This window comes from Schistocerca nitens, chromosome 2 (assembly GCF_023898315.1).
Source record: "Schistocerca nitens isolate TAMUIC-IGC-003100 chromosome 2, iqSchNite1.1, whole genome shotgun sequence".
Taxonomy (NCBI): Eukaryota; Metazoa; Arthropoda; class Insecta; order Orthoptera; family Acrididae; genus Schistocerca; species Schistocerca nitens.
Genome location: NC_064615.1, coordinates 34,153,193 through 34,177,534, shown reverse-complemented (window position 1 = coordinate 34,177,534; position 24,342 = coordinate 34,153,193). Strand labels below are relative to the sequence as shown.

At 41.9% G+C, this 24,342-nt stretch overlaps 1 protein-coding gene across 3 annotated transcripts in view; it reads left to right on the top strand.

Moving 5' to 3' along the window:
- Positions 1-24,342, top strand: part of LOC126235695 (protein CLEC16A homolog) — a 264,873-nt gene that overhangs the window by 140,174 nt on the left and 100,357 nt on the right. For all 3 annotated transcript variants that reach the window (XM_049944445.1, XM_049944444.1, XM_049944446.1), the window contains exon 14: positions 15,432-15,570. In XM_049944445.1, the coding sequence (XP_049800402.1) occupies positions 15,432-15,570 (139 nt within the window). The remainder of the gene's footprint in view (positions 1-15,431; positions 15,571-24,342) is intronic.

Here is a 24,342-nt window from a genome sequence, read left to right as displayed (position 1 = left end):
TTAAGCAAGTTTATTATTTTCCTAATTTCAGAGGGAGAAGTGGGTGAGATTTCAATTGGATCAAATTGCATAGGTATGGCCTCTTCCATTAACAGCCTAGCATCTTCTAATGAACACCTGGATCCTACTATATCCACAACATTTAGAAAATGATTATTAAAAATATTTTCAACTTTTGACTTTTTGTTCGTAAAGTTTTCATTCAATTTGATGGTAATACTGTCTTCCTCTGCTCTTGGTTGTCCTGTTTCTCGTTTAATAATATTCCAAATTGTTTTAATTTTATTATCAGAGTTGCTGATTTCAGACATGATACACATACTCCTGGATTTTTTAATAACTTTTCTTAATATAGCACAGTAGTTTTTATAATGTTTGATAGTTTCTGGGTCACTACTCTTTCTTGCTGTCAGATACATTTCCCTTTTCCGGTTACAAGATATTTTTATACCCTTAGTAAGCCATGGTTTGTTACAAGGTTTCTTACAAGTATATTTAACTATTTTCTTGGGGAAGCAGTTTTCAAATGCATTTACAAAAATGTCATGAAATAAATTATATTTTAAATTGGCATCAGGTTCACGGTACACCTCATCCCAGTCTAACTGCTGTAGGCTTTCCCTGAAATTTGCAATTGTTAAATCGTTGACTGAACGTACTACTTTGGAGGACTGTTTAGTATTGCTGAATGGAGCTATGTCATATATTGTAACTAGCTGTGCACCATGATCAGAAAGACCATTTTCAACAGGCTGAGCATTTATCTGGTTAAACTTATCTTGGTCTATAAAGAAGTTATCTATCAGTGAGCTGCTATCCTTTACCACCCGAGTAGGAAAATCAATAACGGGTGTCAAATTGAAAGAACCAAGTAATACTTCAATGTCATTTTTCCTCTTACCCTCTTTAAGAGAATCTACATTGAAGTCCCCACAAATAATAATTTGCTTCCCTTTGTCTGACAGATAGCACAACAAGGAGTCCAAATTTTTCAGAAATAGATGAAAATTTCCTGATGGGGACCTATATACAGTTACAATTATAAATGTGCCTTTATTTAATTTAAGCTCACAGGCACATGCTTCTATATGTTTCTCTACACAAAACTTTTTTGTTTCTATACTTTTTGCACAATGATAACTTTTGACATATATGGCAACTCCTCCTTTCTCCATATTTTCTCTCATTACATGTGCAGAGAGCTTATATCCACTTACATTTACCTTATCCATATCAGTAACAATGTGATGCTCAGACAGGCATAGTATATCTATTTCATTCTCAGCTTCTAAATATTCTAAACAAGCCAGAAGCTCATCTACTTTATTCTTTAAACTCCTAATATTTTGATGAAATATACTTACATTATTTTTAATTATACTTTTATGAGAACCTTTCCTTATTCTAACATTTGCAGTACTCTCCTGTCTGAGTTTCTCATTGTGCTTAGGCCTAGTTCCTATACCAGTGGTCACATGGTGTTCAGAGAGGCAGATTATGTCAACTGGGTTGGGTGACTTTAATTCATCAATGCAATTACCTAGGACTGAGATACAACTTGGTGGAGATAAAATTTCTGGTGATTGGTGAAAATTTATAATTGACAGCTGTGATTGGTGATCCAATGTGCTAGAATTGTGCTGTTTAATTTCTTTCCTAAACTAAAGATTTGTTTCAATCCTAACCTCTCGTAGAACTTGACGTCTTTCTGTCTTACCTATCCTAAAAAAGGTGCTGCTCCAACACCTGTAACCACTGGTATTTTACCATTCATGGCAGTGCCTCCGCCCCTTAAATTTCCTGCTATTACCCCAGCCAGTTTCCCCTTCCCTTTCCTGTTGAGATGTAGGCCGTGCCTGGTATAGTCCCACCTACTGAGATAATCAACAGGAACCACACCAATATGAGCCCCCGCACCCGACCCAAGCAGCCGTTCCAACTCCAAATTAACTCTCCCAACAACAGAGTTCAAATGAGGCCGGTCATGGCGTCTCAGGACAGATACAAATTCAACATTGGTGTGTCTCGATGCCGACGCAATCTTTACCAGGTCACACTCTATACTGTACCCAGGATCTCTGTCGATGCTGTTCCCTGGCCCTCCCACAATAACCACGGTGTCTTCCCTGGTAAATCCTTTACAGAGTGAACCTAAATCCTCTGTCACCTGATCCAGACTAGCACTTGGTTTGAAAAAATTTGTGACCTGGTATTCTGGTCCTAATTCCTCCTGCAGAAGTTGGCCTACACCTCTGGCATGAGAACTGCCTAACAACAAAACTTTCTTCCTTTTCGATGACTTTCCTACATTCTTTTTCAATTTCCTATTGAAAGTTTGTTGTGTCCTGTCTACACCTACCTGTGCTTGAGGCTCATCAGTTTCTAACTGAAGCAACAGGTCAAACTTATTTTTGACATTCACCACAAAACTGTCAGACTTAGTTCTAGGCCTGTTCCTTCTGTTACCTGTTGCCACTTCCCACCTCTCTTTGCCCTTCTCCCTCCTTAACCTGTCCAGATCTTCCCTAGCCTGATCTAGCTCAGCCTGAAGGGCAGCAATTTTCCCCTCCTGTTCCACTATCTTCCTATCTCTGCTGCAAATCCTACATAACCACTGATGAGCCTGATCCACTTTCCCAACACCCACGCCACTGCAGTCCCCCCAGTGAAAAAAACTACTGCATCCATCACACCAAACCCCGGAACTAACAATTCTACGGCAAGTCAGGCACTTCTCACTCATGGCAAAAATAATACTATAGCTAGAATAAATCAATTAAATTACCGAAAATCAAAAAAGACGTTACAAGAATTAAGCCTATTCACAAATGTATATAAGCAAGTTTCTGATTTAAAATTCCGCTGTTTTTCTGAGATCTGTATTAAAACAATGAAGGTATACGCTATTTATTATGTATTTCACTCGATGGAATGAAAAAAAAAGGACAATTAAACGAGATAGCCTACTTTAACTTTGATTCTCCAAAGACGTTACGAGAATTAGGCCTATAAACAAATGTATATAAGCAAGTTTCTGATATAAAGTTACGCTGTTTTTCTGAAATCTGTATTAAAACAATGAAGTTATTCGCTGTTTACGGTAGTTTACTTATTTGTTACCGAGAAACTAGTTAAATTACCGTGAAACAAGAAATAAACACGTTTACAAAATTTAAGCCTAAGCGCGACTTTGCAAAGTTACGATCTTTTCGTGTTTTCTGAAAAAATACGCAAAGAAAAGTCAAACCTTTAACGGCAAGACTAAACGATACACTAATGCACGTATTTAATTTGTTGTCGGCGTTAAACTAAATTATATTCCTGTCTAAATCACTTAACTTTCTGGAAATGGTTTCTGGCGTCACTTACTCGGCGGCCATCTTGCCCACAATTTCAAGAATAGAAATAATCCTCAAAAAGCACAATATGAAGTGTGTTTTTTGGTCACCATCAAAATTGAGGAATTTATTGTGCTTGGTCAAAGACAACCTTGGCCTTAGGAAATGTAGCGCTTATAAAATCCCACGTCAATGTGGAAAATCTTACATTGGGCAGACATGCCAAACCGTGCATGAACATTGCATCGAACACCATCATCATACATACCTGGGGCAACCTGATAAATCTGCAGTAGCGGAGCATTGCCTGGACAAGGGCATCGTATGTTTTATGAAAAGACTGAAACTTTATCTCCAGCGTCATCTTTCTGGGACTGTGTTGTTAAGGAGGCCATACATATCTATACGGCAGACAATCTTATCAACAGGGATGCAGGTATTCAACTAAGCACTGCCTAAAATCCAGAACTGGCTGCCATTAAAACAGGGAAAATAAGAACATTTGATTCATCATGTGATGGAATGCACTACCAAGATTTAAGTCAGCCTTTAACCACAGGAGTGTCCAGCAGCACAGTCATCGCCCATCGCGCATGTGTGGATGGCCTCTGGGCAACTCCCAGCAGGGCGCACCAGGAGCACTGCTTTCCTCCTACTACGAGCGGCTTCCTGGGCTCGCATGTTGCCTTCTCCCAGCATGATAAATTTTGGCGTCGCCATGTGATTATCGTGAGTCGCGCTTTACAGCAATGACAGCAGAATCTACCACTACCTGATGATATCGAGCACTTGCATCAATGAAATATTGTGCGAGTTACACAATATGATCCGGCTGCAAACCCAAGAAGTATATTTGCATCAGATCCATCGGGAAAGCATGAAAAGTTATAGGTTACACTGTGCTTGACACACAGTTTCGTGATCCTCCCATGTGGTGGTCAGACATGGTCAGCTGGAACCTTGACAGTCAGTATGCCTGCCCCCATGTTCCCAAGCAGTCTGACATCAGGCTGCTGTTACATTCAATTCCCCCACAAGTTTCGTCACTGCACTATTTGACCAGGAGTGCAAATGGTGACCCGCTTTCAAACTCTTATCTAATGCTGATACTTGTGGTATTGGCACTGTTGGTGTGGACTACACGTGGTGGCCACACGTCATGCTTTTCACTGCAGAAGAAGAGAGTTTTAAAGTGCCTGCCAGCAAGCTGTTGTTAACCTTCCTGTCTCCAGAGCCTGCTGTCTTGCAATGAATGACACCACAGACACCACCAGAAGATTCCATCTTTACTTGAACTCTGCGTGCAATGTATCCCTCCACGCATCGTTTTAAGACTCACATTGATCTCCATCCGTGATCTCTGAAGACTCGCAGTGAAAATCGAAGGACCTAGCAGAACGCTGCTAATCTGAAACCAGATAGCAAGTGATTGTACATGGAAACCGCTGTGTAGTGATACACAGTATTGTAACAGACAGTGTGGAACAGTTACATACAAGGATATAAAAGTTATGTATAAATACATCAGTCTTGCAAATATTGTATATAAATACAATAAAAGTGCTAATGTTTTAACCCTTTATTACTCTTGAAGTGTCTGTGCCACCTTGTTCACTTCCAGTCACAACAGTAATGCTGTATCACAGGAGTACATGGCACCTCTGTGTCCTTCACAGTGATAAGTCAACAAAAGATACTATTCATGCCTGTCATATACCCTGCCAAGCCTTGTAGCAACACCAATAATGAACAAGACTAATGCACTCTGACGGCCTCTCTACCTGTCGAAGAAAACTGCAAGTCGAATTACGTATCTGCCAATGGTGCATATGTGTACAAAGTTATACTGACATCCTTTTGGCAGACAGTTTATTATATTTTTACATTACCAATCTGAACCTCTTTTCTTTTTTTGTAGAATTTGCAAAACGCAAGAGTTTCAGTTTCTTGAATTTTTCCCCTCAGTCTGAGAGAAAAACAAAAATCTCACAGCATAAGCAGACAATAATGCACCTTTGCTGTTATGGTAACATATATTGAGAGTGTTCTGTGGGGCTAAGATGATACTCTATCTGTATGGCTCCTGTATGAATTCCAGAAGAGTTTGAGATTTCTCCCATGAATTTCAGTTTTGAAGTGGTTCCTGATAAGATTTCTTGGATGATGGCTGTGTTCTTTCTATCAGCTCTTAAGCCTACTGGGCTCTTAAACAACATTTGTCTGTCAGCAGAATCGTAAGCTTTTTTGAAATCCACAAATGTGACTGTGCTGTTCCGGCATCATCTGACGTGTGCCTGATTCTTGCCAACCTGTTGGTCCACTTTTGGCTCAAGTTGGTCCAGCAAAACTTCAGAAATACAGAAGATTTCTCTGTAATTGTTCAGATCTGTTTCATATCCTTTCTTGTCAAGTGGGTGTGTCAAGGTGCTCTTTCACTCTTTTGGAATTACCTCTGTTTGTCAGGCTCCTGATTTTGTTCTAAAAATTTTTGGTGTTTTTGTTGTGGTCCAGTTTCCATAATCTGCAATGATTGGATCTTCATCAGGTGCTTTATTGTTTTTCATTGATTTGATTATTTTCACTATTTCTTCGTGTGAGGATGGATGGTATTTGGCATTTGGTGCTGATTTTGAAAATCGCAGTTGTTCTGATAACTCTGAATTCAGGAGTGTACTGAAATATTTTCCTAGAATTCCACAATTATTTATTTTATTATTTTCCAAGAATCCATCAGGCTATTGGAAGCTTAGGCTTATAGGTTGGTAGCCAGCTAAATTTTCTCTGAAGTTCTTCTAATAGTTGCGGGTGGTGGTCTCAGTAAAGTCTTTTTTTATTACATTCAACGTCTTATTATCATAGTTGCATTTTTCTTTTTGAATAATTTTAGAGATGGTTTTCCATACCTCTACAAATTCTTGTCACTTTTCTGTTGTGTTGTGTATATTGAAGTTTTCCATGCTTTAATCCTGTATTCAACAGCTTGATCACATGTTATATTCCACTACCTATATTTCCTCCTCCTTGGGGGTTGACCTAATTTTATTGTTTGAATCATTTTCTACATGAGTTAAGACCAGTTTGTGAAATCTATCCCACAGATTTTTTCAGTGAGTTTCTTTTGTTGAGTGCTAGATATTTGTCATCGGTCTTAAACTCTAGGTTACTCTTTTCTGTTTTGTGTTGGACTGAGATTTTACTTCGATTTAGAGTAAATGGTGGTCTGACTAGAAGAATCCTCTCCTGTTGATTTTTATTAAATAGATATAAACAGTCTAACTGCTGCATTTATGGCATTTGATTTTGTTTTTCATTTTTGGAATATAAAATCTATGATGGTAATTCTTGTTTTTGTCTTCTCTGAGAGAGCATCTTCAGTGTTCATGTGGGTTGGGCTAAACTACAAAGAGGGCGAGTCAGTCAATTGCACCTCTACCTTAATCCTAAGTCCTTCTGGTAATTCAGAGTAAGTAATTAACAACTTAAACTAAGCTAAGGTAATCTCAACCCAAAAAAAAATACAGACCCAAACACAGTATTTAGAAATTACAAACAGTACAAAAGTCCTTTATACAAACCCATACCAATTAATATTGATGCCACCCAATAAAAAACGATGTAAACCTTCACCTGATTTTGTCATTTAATAAATTAAATCTACAAAATCCATTCCAAAAATATACAACTTATGTTCTAACAATGGAAAATCCAGGATGGAATAATGACAGTATTATGAAAAGGATAGATTGCTACTCACCATATAGAGGAGATGTTGAGTCGCAGACAAAAAGATTGCTAAATGTGAGCTTTTGACCAAAAGGCCTTCTTCTAAAGTAGACTAAAAACGCCCCCCCCCCATATATATATATATATATATATATATATATATATATATATATATATATATATATATATATATATATATTAATAGAGGGAAACATTCCACGTGGGAAAAATATATCTAAAAACAAAGATGATGTGACTTACCAAACGAAAGCGCTGGCACGTCGATAGACACACAAACATACACACAAAATTCAAGCTTTCGCAACAAACTGTTGCCTCATCAGGAAAGAGGGAAGGAGAGGGAAAGACGAAAGGATGTGGGTTTTAAGGGAGAGGGTAAGGAGTCATTCCAATCCTGGGAGCGGAAAGACTTACCTTAGGGGGAAAAAAGGACGGGTATACACTCGCACACACACACATATCCATCCACACATATACAGACACAAGCAGACATATTTAAAGACAAAGAGTTTGGGCAGAGATGTCAGTCGAGGCAGAAGTACAGAGGCAAAGATGTTGTTGAATGACAGGTGAGGTATGAGTGGCGGCAACTTGAAATTAGCGGAGATTGAGGCCTGGTGGATAACGGGAAGAGAGGATATATTGAAGAGCAAGTTCCCATCTCCGGAGTTCGGATAGGTTGGTGTGCTTAGAGGAAGCCTTCTTGGTTACCCAAGCCTGCCAACCCAAAGTTTGGTACAGATGACATCTTCATGATCTGGACTCACAGTGAAGAAGAACTCCAGAATTTCCTCTCCAACCTCAACTCCTTTGGTTCCATCAGATTCACCTGGTCCTACTCCAAATCCCATGCCACTTTCCTTGATGTTGACCTCCACCTGTCCAATGGCCAGCTTCACACGTCCGTCCACATCAAACCCACCAACAAGCAACAGTACCTCCATTACGACAGCTGCCACCCATTCCACATCAAACGGTCCCTTCCCTACAGCCTAGGTCTTCGTGGCAAACGAATCTGCTCCAGTCCGGAATCCCTGAAGCATTACACCAACAACCTGACAACAGCTTTCGCATCCCGCAACTACCCTCCCGACCTGGTACAGAAGCAAATAACCAGAGCCACTTCCTCATCCTCTCAAACCCAGAACCTCCCACAGAAGAACCACAAAAGTGCCCCACTTGTGACAGGATACTTTCCGGGACAGGATCAGATTCTGAATGTGGCTCTCCAGCAGGGATACGACTTCCTCAAATCCTGCCCTGAAATGAGATCCATCCTTCATTAAATCCTCCCCACTCCACCAAGAGTGTCTTTCCGCCGTCCACCTAACCTTCGTAACCTCTTAGTTCATCCCTATGAAATCCCCAAACCACCTTCCCTACCCTCTGGCTCCTGCCCTTGTAACCGCCCCCGGTGTAAAACCTGTCCCATGCACCCTCCCACCACCACCTACTCCAGTCCTGTAACCCGGAAGGTGTACACGATCAAAGGCAGAGCCATGTGTGAAAGCACCCATGTCATCTGCCAACTGACCTGCCTACACTGTGACGCATTCTATGTGGGAATGACCAGCAACAAACTGTCCATTCGCATGAATGGACACAGGCAGACAGTGTTTGTTGGTAATGAGGATCACCCTGTGGCTAAAATGCCTTGGTGCACGGCCAGCACATCTTGGCGCAGTGTTACACCGTCCGGGTTATCTGGATACTTCCCACAACACCAACCTATCCGAACTCCGGAGATGGGAACTTGCTCTTCAATATATCCTCTCTTCCCGTTATCCACCAGGCCTCAATCTCCGCTAATTTCAAGTTGCCGCCACTCATACCTCACCTGTCATTCAACAACATCTTTGCCTCTGCACTTCTGCCTCGACTGACATCTCTGCCCAAACTCTTTGTCTTTAAATATGTCTGCTTGTGTCTGTATATGTGTGGATGGATATGTGTGTGTGTGAGAGTGTATACCCGTCCTTTTTTCCCCCTAAGGTAAGTCTTTCCGCTCCCGGGATTGGAATGACTCCTTACCCTCTCCCTTAAAACCCACATCCTTTCGTCTTTCCCTCTCCTTCCCTCTTTCCTGATGAGGCAACAGTTTGTTGCGAAAGCTTGAATTTTGTGTGTATGTTTGTGTTTGTTTGTGTGTCTATCGACGTGCCAGCACTTTCGTTTGATAAGTCACATCATCTTTGTTATATATATATATATATATATATATATATATATATATATATATATATATATATATATATAATAGAGGGAAACATTCCACGCAGGAAAAATACATCTAAAAACAAAGATGATGTGACTCACCAAATGAAAGTGCCGGCAGGCCGACAGACACACATACGAACACAAACACACACACAAAATTCAAGCCTTCGCAACAAACCGCCGCCCCACCAGGGAAGAGGGAAGGAGAGGGAAAGACGAAAGGATGTGGGTTCCAAGGGAGAAGGCAAGGAGTCACCCCAATCCCGGGAGCGGAAAGACCCACCCTAGGGGGAAAAAAGGACGGGTACACACTTGCACACACACACACACACACACATCCATCCACACAAAAATGGTTCAAATGGCTCTGAGCACTATGGGACTCAACATCTGTGGTCATAAGTCCCCTAGAACTTAGAACTACTTAAACCTAACTAACCTAAGGACATCACACACATCCATGCCCGAGGCAGGATTCGAACCTGCGACCGTAGCAGTCGCGCGGTTCCTGACTGAGTGCCTAGAACCGCTAGACCACCGCAGCCGGCCCATCCACACATATACAGACACAAGCAGACATCTCACAAGCAGACATATTTAAAGCTGCTTGTGAGATGTCTGCTTGTGTCTGTATATGTGTGGATGGATGTGTGTGTGTGTGCGAGTGTGTACCCGTCCTTTTTTCCTCCTAGGGTGGGTCTTTCCGCTCCCGGGATTGGGGTGACTCCTTGCGTTCTCCCTTGGAACCCACATCCTTTCGTCTTTCCCTCTCCTTCCCTCTTTCCTGGTGGGGCGGCGGTTTGTTGCGAAGGCTTGAATTTTGTGTGTGTGTTTGTGTTCGTTTGTGTGTCTGTCGGCCTGCCGGCGCTTTCATTTGGTGAGTCACATCATCAAACGAAAGCGCTGGCACGTCGATAGACACACAAACAAACACAAACCTACACATTCCCACGAGGAATGTTTCCCTCTATTATATATATATATATATATATATATATATATATATATATATATATATATATATATATATATATATATATATATATATATATATATATATATATATATATATAGGGTGTCCCAGCTATCTTGTCCACCAAAAATATCTCTGGAACAATAACAGCTATTGGGAAACGACTTTCACCGGTATCAATGTAAGGCTGGGGCCCATGAATGTACATATTTGGAAACATTCTAAAACGAAAGCATATGTGTTTTTTAACACAAACTTATGTTTTTTTAAATGGACCTCCTATATTTTCTCTTCAGCAATTCATAGCATGACAAAGCACATACACAATGGCGTTGATTGCATCGCAATATTCCCATTACATCCCGAGATATTAAGACGCGAAATTGACGCTTGAAACACCCGACATGCGCTCCTAGCGCTCGTCCTGAGGCTCAGGCGTGAACCCCATGCTGCCCGTAATAGCAGCAGGCCGTATTATTCGTTTCGGACCTCCTGATGAGTATGGAGGTGTGATTACACATGTCAATCACATTGCGATTACAGGCAGCATGGGGTTCACGCCTGAGCCTCAGGACGGGCGCTAGCAGCGCATGTCGGGTGTTTCAAGCGTCAACTTCGCGTCTCAATATCTCGGGATGTAATGGGAATATTGCGATGCAATCAACGCCATTGTGTATGTGCTTTGTCATGCTATGAATTGCTGAAGAGAAAATATAGGAGGTCCATTTAAAAAAAACATAAGTTTGTGTTAAAAAACACATATGCTTTCGTTTTAGAATGTTTCCAAATATGTACATTCATGGGCCCCAGTCCTACATTGATACCGGTGAAAGTCGTTTTCCAATAGCTGTTATTGTTCCAGAGATATTTTTGGTGGACAAGATAGCTGGGACAATATATATATATATATATATATATATATATATATATATATATATATAATAGAGGGAAACATTCCACGTGGGAAAAATATATCTAAAAACAAAGTTGATGAGACTTACCGAACGAAAGCGCTGGCAGGTCGATAGACACACAAACACACACACACAAAATTCAAGCTTTTGCAACAAACTGTTGCCTCATCAGGAAAGAGGGGAAGGAGAGGGAAAGACGAAAGGATGTGGGTTTTAAGGGAGAGGGTAAGGAGTCATTCCAATCCCGGGAGCGGAAAGACTTACCTTAGGGGGAAAATAGGACAGGTATACACTTGCGCGTGCGCGCGCACACACACACACACACACACACACACACACACACACACACACATATACAGACACAAGCAGACATATTTAAAGACAAAGGGTTTGGGCAGAGATGTCAGTCGAGGCGGAAGTGAAGAGGCAAAGATGATGTTGAATGACAGGTGAGGTATGAGTGGCGGCAACTTGAAATTAGCGCTAATTTCAAGTTTCAAGTTGCCGCCACTCATACCTCACCTGTCATTCAACATCATCTTTGCCTCTTCACTTCCGCCTCGACTGACATCTCTGCCCAAACCCTTTGTCTTTAAATATGTCTGCTTGTGTCTGTATATGTGTGGATAGATATGTGTGTGTGTGTGTGTGTGTGTGTGTGTGTGTGTGTGTGTGCGCGCGCGAGTGTATACCTGTCCTATTTTCCCCCTAAGGTAAGTCTTTCCGCTCCCGGGATTGGAATGACTCCTTACCCTCTCCCTTAAAACCCACATCCTTTCGTCTTTCCCTCTCCTTCCCCTCTTTCCTGATGAGGCAACAGTTTGTTGTGAAAACTTGAATTTTGTGTGTGTGTTTGTGTTTTTTTGTGTGTCTATCGACCTGCCAGCGCTTTCGTTCGGTAAGTCACATCATCTTTGTTTTTACACACACACACATATATCCATGCAAGCGTAACTTGCACACACATGGCATCAGTGGCCAAAGACCGTGGTAATGTGTGAATGTGTGTGTTGTGTACTTTATAATTTATTTATTTATTTTCTGTCCATATAACAAAAAGTTTTTGGACATTGTCAGGAAAATTTAGCTTACATTACACACATACTGTAAAATATTTACATTCTTTCATAACATCTTATGGATCAGACACATGTCTGTACACATTATTTTTCAAAAGGGCGCTACAAGTAGATTCCTCTATAGTGTAACACAAATCAGCTTATATTTATAATAGTACAGTACACATAATACAGTGTATAATTACATTCTTTCATACCACTGATATATCGGAGACATTGTCTATATACACTGTTTTCCATGATGGCACCACAACTCCTCTATAGAATAACAACACTTCTCTATTAATAATTGCTTCATTCTACTCTTTAGCATATTTAGATTTGCTTTCTTGAGTTCACAGGGTAGTGCATTGTAGAAAATTGCTCCCATTCTATGTGGGCTGTGGTCCGTTGCCTTTTTATTGGTCACAATTCTATGAAAATTTTCCTTTCCCCATGTATTATAGTTGTGTGCATTACTGTTTGTCATATTAAATTCAAGATTTTGTTTCACAAACATGAGTGTCTGCAATATATACATGGAGTACACCGTAATAATTTTATATCTTCTAATGATGTCTCTACAAGGCTCTCTCTTCTTTACCTTGGCTACCATTCTTACTGCCTTTTTTTGTAATCTAAAATTACTGTTTTGTCTTTATTTACAAGAAGCTTGTTTGCTGTAAGGTATGTGGACAGAGTATTGAAACTGATCTCAGTGCTGTTAGCCACAGACTGCATATCACTGCCACAGCTGATGAAGGATATGTCATTGGCATAGCTTACAACCATGCAACTTTGGGGTTCAAATAAGTTATTTACGTATACAAGGAACAGAAAATGCCCTAGTATGCTTCCTTGTTGCACGCCACATTGAAGTGTCCTGGAGGTTGATTTGGTTGTTAGGAGCTGCACTGTTTCCTGTCTTTCAAATAGGAGGTAAGTAGTTTCAGGGCTAGTCCTCTCAACCCGTACTCTTCTAGCTTACACAGAAGAATGGTATGATTCACAGTGTCAAAGGCTTTACTCATATCTAGGAAAGTGCCTATTACCTTGTCACTTTTGTCCAGCTTATTTAATATTTCATGTATACAAGATACTACTGCTGTTGTAGTAGATCTCCCTTTTCTAAATCCATGTTGTAGGTTGTTTAACAGATTGTGTTTGGTGAAATATGATTCAACTTGATTTAGTATTACTCTCTCTAACAATTTGCCTAGTTCTGAGGTTAATGATATTGGCCTGTAGTTTTTAGTGTCAGTTTTTAATCCCTTTTTATGCACTGGTATAATTTCAGTAATTTTCAAAAGGTCAGGGAAAATACCATTACTGATGGAGGTATTTATCAAATGAGTCAGGGGTTTCACTAATTCATCCCTGCATTTCTTTAGCAGTTTAGGTGAAATGTCATCCCAGCCACAAGACATTTTTGGTCGAAGTGCTGATATGATTGCGAGGACGTCCCTCTCCGTAAAGCCGTGTATATAAAAGGACTGGCTAGATTTTCCAAGATTAAAATCTTGTGTCTTGACATGAACTTCACTTGTACCAACTGTACTGAACCACACTTCTTTTGGATCATTTATTTCTTCACCATTTTCTTTTAATGTTATGTTGCTGTGTTCACAGGAATTCTGTTTCCCACTTTCTTTATGCATTATTTTCCAGGCAGTTTTACTGATACAGCTAGAGTTTCTTATTTCAGAGGTTTATTTCTGTGCTTTTAGGTTAGTCAAGGACTCTCTGTGTGTTTTCTGAGCAGTTTATATTTTGTTGAGAAATATTGTATTTTAGTATCTCTAAAAAGTATATAGCAATCTTTCATTTTCTCCCTCAGTTCAATAATTTCAGAAGAGAGATTCTCGGCTTTATGGTTTACAGCTTTATTTACTTTTTTAACTAAAAGACAGGTTTCATTTAAAGAAGGAATTTTGACCGAAAGCTGACATGTTTAACAGTCTTTTTGTTGTGCTTATTTGTGACTCAACATCTCCTCTACATGGTGAGTAGCAATCTGTCCTTTTCATAATATTGTCAATAACTTACATTCTATACAATCTTCATTTATAGTTTTTCTTGGATCTATATGTATTAATTTAGATAACACAACATAAAGTGCATAAGAAACTGTTTGCAAAATAAAAAGTACATGAATGTAACGATGTGTCGATGTGCTCAATTCTCTGGTGCCATCACAGAACACCAAATTATAATAAGTGCAGGATCCATGATATGGTAATGGATAATGACTGCTGCACTCCTGATGGCGTGGTAGTGAACTTTGAATATGGAAAATGTGGCATGAATATCTGTGTTTTCAATTTGAAATACGGGATTTAGGTAACAATATTTTTCATGTATGCCTTGTGAGTGAGCCATAGAGTCCAGTAGTAAACTGTGTGTCTGGGCAAAAGAGTTTTGTGGCTTTGCAAAATAATATATTTGAGAAATCTTGACAAAAAACTAAGATTAACTTCTCATAGCTAGGATTGACAGTCATGTAAAAGTTTGTAAATAACTTCGTTGTTACCTTTTGACCATAAAATTATTATTTGTAAAATCTATAATTGCAGTTTCAGTCATGTGGTTCGTATCAAGTGGAAATAAATGCGCCTTAGCACATATCAAAAATGAAAAATATCTGACATGATGTAAAACCTAGTTTCATTGCATTATGTTTGTGATTACATTTTCTTGTGTCCACTGTAATCTTTGAATTGCATTGTGAATATGTTGCTCATATTATGCTTTATTTTTGCATACATCCATATGAGCAACATATTCACAATGCAATTCAAAGATTACAGTTGGGTGGAATAAACAATTCTGTTTTGTTTTTGTTTGTGTAAAACAGAGATTGGTTTTGTCACATAGTATTCTGTGGGCATTTGTTCCTGCCTACTAATCCATGTGTGAACTGCCCGATTTAAATGCCTCTTGTGTCCTCCACCCTTTTGCATTTAGGGTGGAGATTTTAATGTGTTGCAGAGTGGCTGGCTTCTCCTTTTAAATGTTTAATCCTGAAAGCTAAATATTATACAATTTTTTTGTAGTTGTTGTTACCATTAAAATAATTTCTTTTCTTTTAGTACTGTAATCATAACATTTGAGCAGATTCATAACTGTGTTTCTGTAGCTTACAATAACTTTGGTTGTTTATTTTTTCAAAAGGCATTCGTATTTGCAGGTTGAACGGGCAAGACGGGCAATAAGAGTGTTCTTCTTGGTCAGAGATCTGTCATTGACCCTTAGAGGAGAGCCTGAAACTCAGTTGCCTCTCACAAACCCACAGTCGTGTGTTCAAGTTGATGTTGTTCTAGATCTAAGTAAGTGCTGGTTAACGAAACTTGTTAAGTTTTTTAGCCAATGTGTAATATTTTATTTTAATATATTATTTTGCTAACAACTTCTATGTTCAAATAAATGATAAATCTGTTGTCCCTGTGTACTTTAGTGGCTTCCTTCCACCTCTGCTACTTCTCTCATCCTTCTCTCCCCTCCTCACTGTTTCCTGCCCTCTTCCTCCACTCCCCATGTACAGTCATCACCAACCCTCTTTTCTTTTATCCCTTATTTACCTTACACAGAAGTAAAGATTACATAAAGATAATGTTGATTACACAAGGGGACTCTTCACTGCTGTGTAATTGTGAATGTGGACTGCTCTTAATGCCTGTAGGATGTATGTATGATACAGCAACCAAAGTAAGAAGAGAGAGAATTATGTAATACAGAAATTGGTGTGTTTTCAAAGCATTATATGGCCTTTACACACTCATATATGCTGACAGGAACAAAGTGATACTGAAGCAGGGGCAGCTATATGTTCTTATTATTTTTTCATTTGCCCTTCAATAAAATACCGAAAAAGGGAAATATCAATGATACACCAATTATAAACACGATCTCATATTGGACAAGGAAGTGGAGGAAAATGCCTTGTACTTTGTAAAGAGCCATCACAGCATTTGACTTAATCAATTTTCACTTTGAGGTGTTCCTGGACACTTTATGTGGAATTCAGAAAAATAATTTTATGTCTCATGAGTACAGAACCCCCATGAACCACGGACCTTGCCGTTGGTGGGGAGGCTTGTGTGCCTCAGCGATACAGATGGCCGTACCGTAGGTGCAACCACAACGGAGGGGTATCTGTTGAGAGGCCAGACAAACATGTGGTTCCTGAAGAGGGGTAGCAGCCTTTTCAGTAGTTGCAGGGGCAACAGTCTGGATGATTGACTGATCTGGCCTTGTAACATTAACCAAAACGGCCTTGCTGTGCTGGTACTGCGAACGGCTGAAAGCAAGGGGAAACTACAGCCGTAATTTTTCCCGAGGACATGCAGCTTTACTGTATGATTAAATGATGATGGCGTCCTCTTGGGTAAAATATTCCAGAGGTAAAATAGTCCCCCATTCGGATCTCCGGGCGGGGACGACTCAAGAGGACGTCGTTATCAGGAGAAATAAAACTGGCATTCTACGGATCGGAGCGTGGAATGTCAGATCCCTTAATCGGGCAGGTAGGTTAGAAAATTTAAAAAGGGAAATGGATAGGTTAAAGTTAGATATAGTGGGAATTAGTGAAGTTCGGTGGCAGGAGGAACAAGACTTTTGGTCAGGTGATTACAGGGTTATATATACAAAATCAAATAGGGGTAATGCAGGAGTAGGTTTAATAATGAATAAAAAAAATAGGAGTGCGGGTTAGCTACTGCAAACAGCATAGTGAACGCATTATTGTGGCCAAGATAGACACAAAGCCCATGCCTACTACAGTAGTACAAGTTTATATGCCAACTAGCTCTGCAGATGATGAAGAAATTGATAAAATGTATGACGAGATAAAAGAAATTATTCAGGTAGTGAAGGGAGACGAAAATTTAATAGTCATGGGTGACTGGAATTCGTCAGTAGGAAAAGGGAGAGAAGGAAACATAGTAGGTGAATATGGATTGGGGGGAAGAAATGAAAGAGGAAGCCGCCTTGTAGAATTTTGCACAGAGCATAACTTAATCATAGCTAACACTTGGTTCAAGAATCATAAAAGAAGGTTGTATACCTGGAAGAATCCTGGAGATACTAAAAGGTATCAGATAGATTATATAATGGTAAGACAGAGATTTAGGAACCAGGTTTTAAATTGTAAGACATTTCCAGGGGCAGATGTGGACTCTGACCACAATATATTGGTTATGAACTGCAGATTGAAACTGAAGGAACTGCAAAAAGGTGGGAATTTAAGGAGATGGGACCTGGATAAACTGAAAGAACCAGAGGTTGTAGAGAGTTTCAGGGAGAGCATAAGGGAACAATTGACAGGAATGGGAGAAAGAAATACAGTAGAAGAAGAATGGGTAGCTCTGAGGGATGAAGTAGTGAAGGCAGCAGACGATCAAGTAGGTAAAAAGACGAGGGCTAATAGAAATCCTTGGGTAACAGAAGTAATATTGAATTTAATTGATGAAAGGAGAAAATATAAAAATGCAGTAAATGAAGCAGGCAAAAAGGAATACAAACATCTCAAAAATGAGATCGACAGAAAGTGCAAAATGGCTAAGCAGGGATGGCTAGAGGACAAATGTAAGGATGTAGAGGCTTGTCTCACTAGGGGTAAGATAGATACTGCCTACAGGAAGGGGTAAGATAGATACTGCCTACAGGAAAATTAAAGAGACCTTTGGAGAGAAGAGAACCACTTGTATGAATATCAAGAGCTCAGATGGCAACCCAGTTCTAAGCAAAGAAGGGAAGGCAGAAAGGTGGAAGGAGTATATAGAGGGTTTATACAAGGGCGATGTACTTGAGGACAATATTATGGAAATGGAAGAGGATGTAGATGAAGATGAAATGGGAGATAAGATACTGCGTGAAGAGTTTGACAGAGCACTGAAAGACCTGAGTTGAAACAAGGCCCCGGGAGTAGACAACATTCCATTACAACTACTGATGGCCTTGGGAGAGCCAGTCATGACAAAACTCTACCATCTGGTGAGCAAGATGTATGAGACAGACGAAATACCCACAGACTTCAAGAAGAATATAATAATTCCAATCCCAAAGAAAGCAGGTGTTGACAGATGTGAAAATTACTGAACTATCAGTTTAATAAGTCACAGCTGCAAAATACTAACGCGAATTCTTTACAGACGAATGGAAAAACTGGTAGAAGCGGACCTCGGGGAAGATCAGTTTGGATTCCGTAGAAATGTTGGAACACGTGAGGCAATACTAACCTTACGACTTATCTTAGAAGAAAGATTAAGAAAAGGCAAACCTATGTTTCTAGCATTTGTAGTCTTAGAGAAAGCTTTTGACAACGTTAACTGGAATACTCTCTTTCAAATTCTGAAGGTGGCAGGGGTAAAATACAGGGAGCGAAAGGCTATTTACAATTTGTACAGAAACCAGATGGCAGTTATAAGAGTCGAGGTGCATGAAAGGGAAGCAGTGGTTGGGAAAGGAGTGAGACAGGGTTGTAGCCTCTCCCCGATGTTATTCAATCTGTATATTGAGCAAGCAGTAAAGGAAACAAAAGAAAAATTCGGAGTAGGTATTAAAATTCATGGAGAAGAAGTAAAAACTTTGAGGTTCGCTGATGACATTGTAATTCTGTCAGAGACAGCTAAGGACTTGGAAGAGCAGTTGAACGGAATGGACAGTGTCTTGAAAGGAGGATATAAGATGAACATCAACAAAAGCAAAACGAGGATAATGGTTGAATGTAGTCAAATTAAATCAGGTGATGCTGAGGGGATTAGATTAGGAAATGAGACACTTAAAGTAGTAAAGGAGTTTTGCTATTTAGGGAGTAAAATAACTGATGATGGTCGAAGTAGAGAGGATATAAAATGTAGACTGGCAATGGCAAGGAAAGCATTTCTGAAGAAGAGAAATTTGTTAACATCGAGTATAGATTTAAGTGTCAGGAAGTCGTTTCTGAAAGTATTTGTATGGAGTGTAGCCATGTATGGAAGTGAAACATGGACGATAACCAGTTTGGACAAGAAGAGAATAGAAGCTTTCGAAATGTGGTGCTACAGAAGAATGCTGAAGATAAGGTGGGTAGATCACGTAACTAATGAGGAGGTATTGAATAGGATTGGGGAGAAGAGAAGTTTGTGGCACAACTTGACTAGAAGAAGGGATCGGTTGGTAGGACATGTTTTGAGGCATCAAGGGATCACAAATTTAGCATTGGAGGGCAGCGTGGAGGGTAAAAATCGTAGAGGGAGACCAAGAGATGAATACACTAAGCAGATTCAGAAGGATGTAGGCTGCAGTAGGTACTGGGAGATGAAGAAGCTTGCACATGATAGAGTAGCATGGAGAGCTGCATCAAACCAGTCTCGGGACTGAAGACCACAACAGCAGTTGCTATAATGACATCATGATTGCTAATCCCCATTTTTATACTGACATTACTGGTAAGGTCCACCCTATTTGCAGCTACAAGATCTAAGATATTCGCATTCTGTGTGGGCTGCTGAGCTAGCTGTTCAAGACAGTTTTTCAGAAAACATGTTCCAAAGTATTTTGCATGACTGTCTGTCTGTACCCCTACATCTACATCTACATTTATACTCCGCAAGCCACCCAACGGTGTGTGGCGGAGGGCACTTTACGTGCCACTGTCATTACCTCCCTTTCCTGTTCCAGTCGCGTATGGTTCACGGGAAGAACGACTGTCTGAAAGCCTCTGTGCGCGCTCGAATCTCTCTAATTTTACATTCCTGATCTCCTCGGGAGGTATAAGTAGGGGGAAGCAATATATTCGATACCTCATCCAGAAACGCACCCTCTCGAAACCTGGTGAGCAAGCTACACCACGATGCAGAGCGCCTCTCTTGCAGAGTCTGCCACTTGAGTTTGTTAAACATCTCCGTAACGCTATCACGGTTACCAAATAATCCTGTGATGAAATGCGCCGCTCTTCTTTGGATCTTCTCTATCTCCTCTGTCAACCCGATCTGGTACGGATCCCACACTGATGAGCAATACTCAAGTATAGGTCGAACGAGTGTTTTGTAAGCCACCTCATTTGTTGATGGACTACATTTTCTAAGGACTCTCCCAATGAATCTCAACCTGGTACCCGCCTTACCAACAATTAATTTTATATGATCATTCCACTTCAAATCGTTCCGCACGCATACTCCCAGATATTTTACAGAAGTAACTGCTACCAGTGTTTGTTCCGCTATCATATAATCATACAATAAAGGATCCTTCTTTCTATGTATTCGCAATACATTACATTTGTCTATGTTAAGGGTCAGTTGCCACTCCCTGCACCAAGTGCCTATCCGCTGCAGATCTTCCTGCATTTCGCTACAATTTTCTAATGCTGCAACTTCTCTGTATACTACAGCATCATCCGCGAAAAGCCGCATGGAACTTCCGAGACTATCTACTAGGTCATTTATATATATTGTGAAAAGCAATGGTCTCATAACACTCCCCTGTGGCACGCCAGAGGTTATTTTAACGTCTGTAGACGTCTCTCCATTGATAACAACATGCTGTGTTCTGTTTGCTAAAAACTCTTCAATCCAGCCACACAGCTGGTCTGATATTCCGTAGGCTCTTACTATCTTCCGGAAGTCAAGGAAAATAGCATCTACTTTGGAGCCTGTATCTAATATTTTCTGGGTCTCATGAACAAATAAAGCGAGTTGGGTCTCACACGATTGCTGTTTCTGGAATCCATGTTGATTCCTACATAGTAGATTCGGGGTTTCCAAAAACGACATGATACTCGAGCAAAAAACATGTTCTAAAATTCTACAACAGATAGACATAAGAGATATAGGTCTATAGTTTTGTGCATCTGCTCGACGACCCTTCTTGAAGACTGGGACTACCTGTGCTCTTTTCCAATCATTTGGAACCTTCCGCTCCTCTAGAGACTTGCGGTACACGTCTGTTAGAAGGGGGGTGGAGTAGCCACCAGAAAGATCGCAGGAGGCGCACATTGGCACGGCACGTCACAGTCGGTAGTTGCCGCAAGTAGAGTCCCGTCCACCAGAGATCACGCGAGAATTCGGATGCGACCTCTGCCGGCGTAACAACAACAACAACAACAACTCCGGCAGCACGGGCCATGCCCGGTCAGTTAACATCGGGCATGCCTAGGACACAGTCCCGGTCTACGCTAAGTGAAGTGCGACGTAACGTGAACAGTGTTACTACACAATTGGCGACGAGTAGGGTCGTTCTTTCGCGTGTTGCGTCATTGTTCCGGTTTCGCAGCTTCTCCATGGCATGGAGGATTTGGTGCGGGTTTTGGTGGCGCAGCAGACGGAGCTCATGGCCACCATGAAACAAGTGCTTCCGGCGTTGCTCTCCACGCCGTCTGCTCCGGCGCAGTTCCCTCCTCCCTTTCCCCCGTATGACGAGACGGCGGAGGATTGGGACGCATATGAACATCGCCTTCGGCAGCATTTCCAGGCGTTTCATGTTGCCGATGCGGAGGTATGTCGTGCTCTCTTCTTGTCTTGGATATCTCCCTCGCTGTATCAAGTTTTGCGGCAGCTAGCGCCATTGCAGGAACCCTCGTCCTTGTCTTTTGACGCATTGTGTTCATTGCTGTCTTCATATTATCGCCACCGCACGCATGTTGTGGCAGCTAGGGTCGAGTTCTATCAATGCAAGAAGCAGCCCCATCAGTCTTACAGGGCGTGGGCTGCTACCCTGCACGGTCTTAGTCGCAGGTGTCATTTTGTCACGGAGCAGTTGCGAGAGTCGTATGCCCACGTTATGGTACACGACGTCATTGTTCGTTCGGCCTCTGATAGGGAGGTCCGGCAATGGGCCCTGCAGTTAGAAGACCCTTTCCTTGAGGAAGTCCTGTCCATTGCTCAATCGTATGAAGTCTCTCATGCCGCAGGTCGACAGCTGGAAGCGTGGTGCGACGTCGCGGCGTTCACGGCGGCGCGTCCGCGTCCACTGTGTCCGGGGTGGACGACGTGCGAGCGGTACAATCCGGCCGTTACGGCCGCTCCCGCACGGCGCGTAAACAGAATTCTGGCCGCCGGCCCCTGTTACCGTCCTGTGTGTCGTGCTATATACATCAGGATCGGTCAGAGTGCCCCCAGCGTTGGGCCGTTTGTCGCAAATGTTATAAAAAAGGTCACATTGTTAAAGTTTGCCGCTCAGCCTCAAAAGAATCGAAGGAAGCAGGTACAGAGGACATGGACGTGGACATTCAGGAAGTTTCATCGGGCCAGGCTCCCGACGCATCAGCATGCAAACTCTTTATCGAGGTGTCGGTTCTGTCGCGCCGGTTACAACTGCAAGTAGATACGGGCGCGGCAGTTTCGTTGTTGAATGCACAAACTTATTCCGACCTTGGATCGCCCCCGCTGGCGCCAGTTTACCGGCGTCTATGCGGTTATGGTAAACAGTTCATTCCCCTACTGGGTGAATTCACTACTGACGTGATTTACAAATCAGTCATTCGGCCTATTACTTTTATTGTTGTCAGTGATGCGAGCTCCGCTAACCTTTTTGGCCTGGATGCCTTTCAAGCTTTCGGTTTTTCTATCGCTGACACCATACAGTTGGTCTCCGAAGACGTTCCCTATCAATCATTGGAATCTTTGATCTCAGACTTTCCAGATATTTTTGAGGAGGGCCTGGGGCGTGTTTCAGATTTTGAAGCTCACTTAACGTTGAAGGCGTCGGCTCGCCCGCGTTTTCTACGCGCGAGGCAGATCCCTTTGGCTCTCCGCCCTCAGGTAAAGGAAGAGCTAGACCGGCTGACAGCCCTAGGGGTCGTTCTTCCCATTTCTTCTAGTGAGTGGGCTTCGCCCCTCATTATTGTAAGGAAGCCCTCGGGAAAATTACGTCTTTGTGGCGATTTCAAGGCCACCATTAATTCCCAATTGGTGGTGGACACCTATCCTGTGCCTCGTGCTGATGAATTGTTCTCCGCCGTGGCGGGAGGCCAATATTTTTCGAAAATCGATCTTTTGGAGGCTTATCATCAGATACCACTTGATGAGGACTCCAAACGGCTGGCGGTCGTCAACACCCCGTTTGGCCTTTACCGATACCAGCGGTTGGCCTTCAGAATATCCAGTGCCCTGGCGATATTCCAGTGTTATCTTGAGCACGTCATGTCGACAATCCCTCATTGTATTAATTACCTGCATGACATAATTGTCACAGGCCGCAGCACGAAGGAACACTTGCACAACCTTCGCATCCTCTTTCTCAAATTCAGGTCTGTGGGCTTGCGTTGCAACCTGCATAAGTCAAACGTCTTCCAACCGTCCATTGAGTATGTGGGCTACACCATCTCTCGGCACGGCGTCCGGCCACTAGGAAGTTTGGTCCAAGGTATCGTAGATCTTCCCCGGCCCGCTTCGCTGAAAGAGTTACAAGCTTTTTTAGGCAAGATAGCCTATTACCACCAGTTCATTCCTAGGGCTTCCACCATAGCCCACCCCTTGTACTGCCTTCTGCGCAAGGGTGTTCCTTTTGATTGGTCGCCTGCATGCGAGCGAGCGTTCACCTCGTTGAAGGGCCTCCTCACGTCAGCGCCTTGTTTGGCTACTTTTGACCCCCATAAGCCGTTGGTCCTGGCTACAGATGCTTCGCAGTATGGCGTGGGGGTGGTCCTGGCCCATCGCAATGCAGATGGTTCCGAGCAACCACTGACATTTGCGTCTAAAACTCTTAGTCCCGTGCAGGCCCATTACTCCCAGGTGGAAAAAGAGGCTTTGGCCATTGTCTACGCTGTTACCAAGTTTCACCCTTTCCTGTATGGCGCGAAGTTTCAGTTAATCACTGACCATAAGCCGTTAATATCGTTATTTGGCCCCGCCTCTCTGATCCTGGATAGGGCAGCCCACAGACTACAGCGCTGGGCCTTGTTCCTCTCTAAGTACCATTATGACATTCATTTTCGCCCTACCGGACAGTATGCCAACGCCGATGCTCTTTCCCGTCTTCCGGTGGGCCCGGATCCTACGTTCGATCGAGAGGAGATTATGTGTTTTCATTTGGATGTGGCGTCCGGCCAAGCGGTTGATGGCTTCCCGATCACTAGTTCTCGAGTCGCCAGGGAAACGGCAGCTGACCCGGTTCTCTGG